This window comes from Herpailurus yagouaroundi, unplaced genomic scaffold (assembly GCF_014898765.1).
Source record: "Herpailurus yagouaroundi ecotype Mexico unplaced genomic scaffold, PumYag 203, whole genome shotgun sequence".
NCBI lineage: Eukaryota > Metazoa > Chordata > Mammalia > Carnivora > Felidae > Herpailurus > Herpailurus yagouaroundi.
The window spans coordinates 29,902,838-29,905,538 of NW_024412434.1; the positions used below are offsets into that span (position 1 = coordinate 29,902,838).

At 54.1% G+C, this 2,701-nt stretch overlaps 1 protein-coding gene across 4 annotated transcripts in view; it reads right to left on the reverse strand.

Annotated features, from left to right (window-relative positions):
- Positions 1-777: 777 nt before the first annotated feature.
- The window catches only part of AKR1E2 (aldo-keto reductase family 1 member E2), a 15,580-nt gene continuing 13,656 nt past the window's right edge, over positions 778-2,701 (reverse strand). For 3 of the 4 annotated variants that reach the window (XM_040451552.1, XM_040451549.1, XM_040451551.1), the window contains 2 exons: positions 2,285-2,367; positions 2,045-2,192 (listed from right to left, as the gene is read on the reverse strand). In XM_040451552.1, the coding sequence (XP_040307486.1) occupies positions 2,126-2,192; positions 2,285-2,367 (150 nt within the window). In that variant the 3' untranslated portion in view covers positions 2,045-2,125. Of the gene's footprint in view, positions 2,025-2,044; positions 2,193-2,284; positions 2,368-2,701 lie in introns of those variants that run through there. The other variant, XM_040451550.1, reaches the window with a different exon arrangement.

Genomic DNA, 2,701 nt, shown 5'->3' on the forward strand with positions numbered 1-2,701 from the left:
CCGGCGCCCCCGCCCCCCGGCGCCCCCGCTTCGCCTTCCCGGCCCGAGGCCCCGGCGCCGGCGCACCTGCCGACCCGCAGAGCCGGCCCTGCGTCCCCGCGCCGTGCGCGCTCTCCGCAGCGCCACGGGCCGAGGCTGAGTGGGCGTGGACGTCCCGGGCCGGGGTTGGCGGCCTCTCCCGGGACCCCCGAAGAGAGCCTCAAGTCCACAGGCGCGGCAGCGGCGCCCTCTGCTGCCGGAGCCGCGAACGCACCGCCGAGTGGGTCAATGGCGCCCCTGGCGGTCGACCCGGCGCACAGCGCGGAGCCGGGCCGCCAGACCCTCCTCCAAGGCAGGGCAGGTCTGGACGCGGCCTGGGGTCCCACCTAGGGTCAGGCCTGGGGTGCGGCCTAAGGCCCCTCCTGGGGTCTCGGCCTACTCGCCTACATTTATCCGTAGGGACCGCCCCGGTGCTTTCCTGATGTTTCTCGGAGACTCAACGGAGCCTTCCAGCCACCGGAGCTGGTTTGCAGCTGAAGGAGTTCTCATTGCGTGACCACGTCCTTGACCCAGTGATTTAGGACCAGGTGTCCCTCATCTTTGCCACACTTGCTGGTGCTCTTGCTATTTCAAGTGGCTCTCGTAAAACACGACATAAAAATCTGTATTCCTTGTTTCTGTAGAAAACAGAAGTGTCTCCACCAGGCTTGAATTACACTAAGGACTCTGTAAGATGTGGAAATCAGCAGCCGAGGGAGGAAGATCGGATCATCAGTTCAAGTCCGGTAGCTTTAAAGCTTACGAGTTAAATCTTCAGTATTTATTTACTTGCTGTCTTATCAAAATGTTAAGTGAACAGGTACATGACTGTACATCCAGTATATAATGCATATGCCTTTTAAAAAGCAAATCACAGACCATGTGTGCTGTGGGACAGGTTTTGCGAAGTGTTCGTGCACATGTGTTATATATGTGTATGGATCACGTATTTTATGTAATTTATCTACATGGGTCATAGACATGGGCATAGATTAGAAGGACCCACTAGAAAGAGGATTCTTCTTAGATATTGCTAGTTTAGGCCATTTTTACTTGTTATAATTGAGCTTTTCTCAGTTTTCTTTACATTCTGAATCCGGTAGAATTACTTCATTAAATAGCAAAATTCGGTAAATATTAGCAGAAAGCACTATTAGCCTATATGGTGAACTTTTCTTACGTTTAACATAAACAGGGAAACATCCTGCCATTCATTCATGAAAATGAACCTTTTTCGTGGAACATAATAACTTGTAGCAGATTTTTAAGACAATGGCCCAAAGCATGGTGCTCAAGTGCCATCCGGTGAGCAGAGAGGACACGAGTCACACACAGCCCTGAGCGAGCCCACTGGACGGACCCCGGACGCTGAGCGCAGGAGGGCAATGACCCACGTGTCCTCTCTGCTTGGGGTTCCCACAGCCGTATTTAAGTAAGAAAAGCCTCTGTGTTGAACTGAGACCCTCTCCCGCCTTCACCCAGCTTGTCTCTGCACATGCGAACATAAAGATTTTGCTTTAAAACCATCTGGGGGGATTGAGGGAACAGAGCCACACAGATGGCGGGAGGCCGGCCCAGGGTCTCAAGCGGGGCTGGGTGACACATGTAGAGACTCGTGCTACGGTCTCAAGTCCTGTATTTAAATATTTCCATAATACAACCTTTTTTCCGAGGGTAGAGGCCCGCCACACAGCCTGTCTGGTCAAAATCCTGTCACACTGTGCTCAAAGGAGCCGAAGGACTGGGGGGTTCTCCACAGAGAGCGAGCACTGCTCCCAGGGCGGCTCCCTTCCCATCACCCACCACCGGAACCGTGTGGACCCCTCAGGGAGCGCAGCTCTGTTCCGGGCAGGAATCCGCCCAAGTCAAAGCCGGTCGCCCCCACCTCCCTGGCAGAGCCCTGCCTCGGCTCGGGCCTCACGGACCCGTTGGGCCGGGCAGGGGGGGAAGAGGGAGGCCGTGCTCAGTATTCTATGTTGAAAGGATAGTCCTTGTGGTTTTTAGCTCTGAAAAACAGGAAAACAAATCAAAATGAAATGTTTATGACGTTTAAGAGAAACCTTCTAAAAGACACAGCTGTGTGTTTTCAAGCTCCCGATGTATTCAGTTAGTCTTGGGACTCATTCAGAGGCCCATCCTCCGAGGGGAAAGCCTTATGAGAAGATTTAATCAACCTAAAATGCAGACGATCAACACCTATTCGCAATCGCCTCAACCCGAATACTGTTCCCTCCCCCTGGAACGGAGGTAAAGGAGACGTATTTACGTGGGCAAGGTGCACATTCGGAAATTCCTGTCCAGGTCGAGGATGTCGTTCATGTCCCTTTCTGATAATTCAAAGTCAAACACCTGCACCCAAAACAAAACGTTCACGGCGAAGTTAGTCCAGGGACCATCTCGTTGAGCACACGTCGCCCGCAAAGCGCTGCGCCAGACCTGCCGGGGACACAGGATGCGGAGAAACACTGCACGCGGCACCTGCAACTTCCCCGGATCATCAGCCTTCCTCCGCGAACCGCGGCTGCGACCCTGTGCCTGACGCTGGCTGCCCAGGGCTGGGTGAGAGCCCCTGCAAAGACGGGACGTGTACTGCACTCCCCCCCACCCCGAGGGGAATCAAGAGGTGGGAGGTGAGCAAAGAATTTTTCCCGTCGCTCAAAAACAAAACAAAACAAACAACACA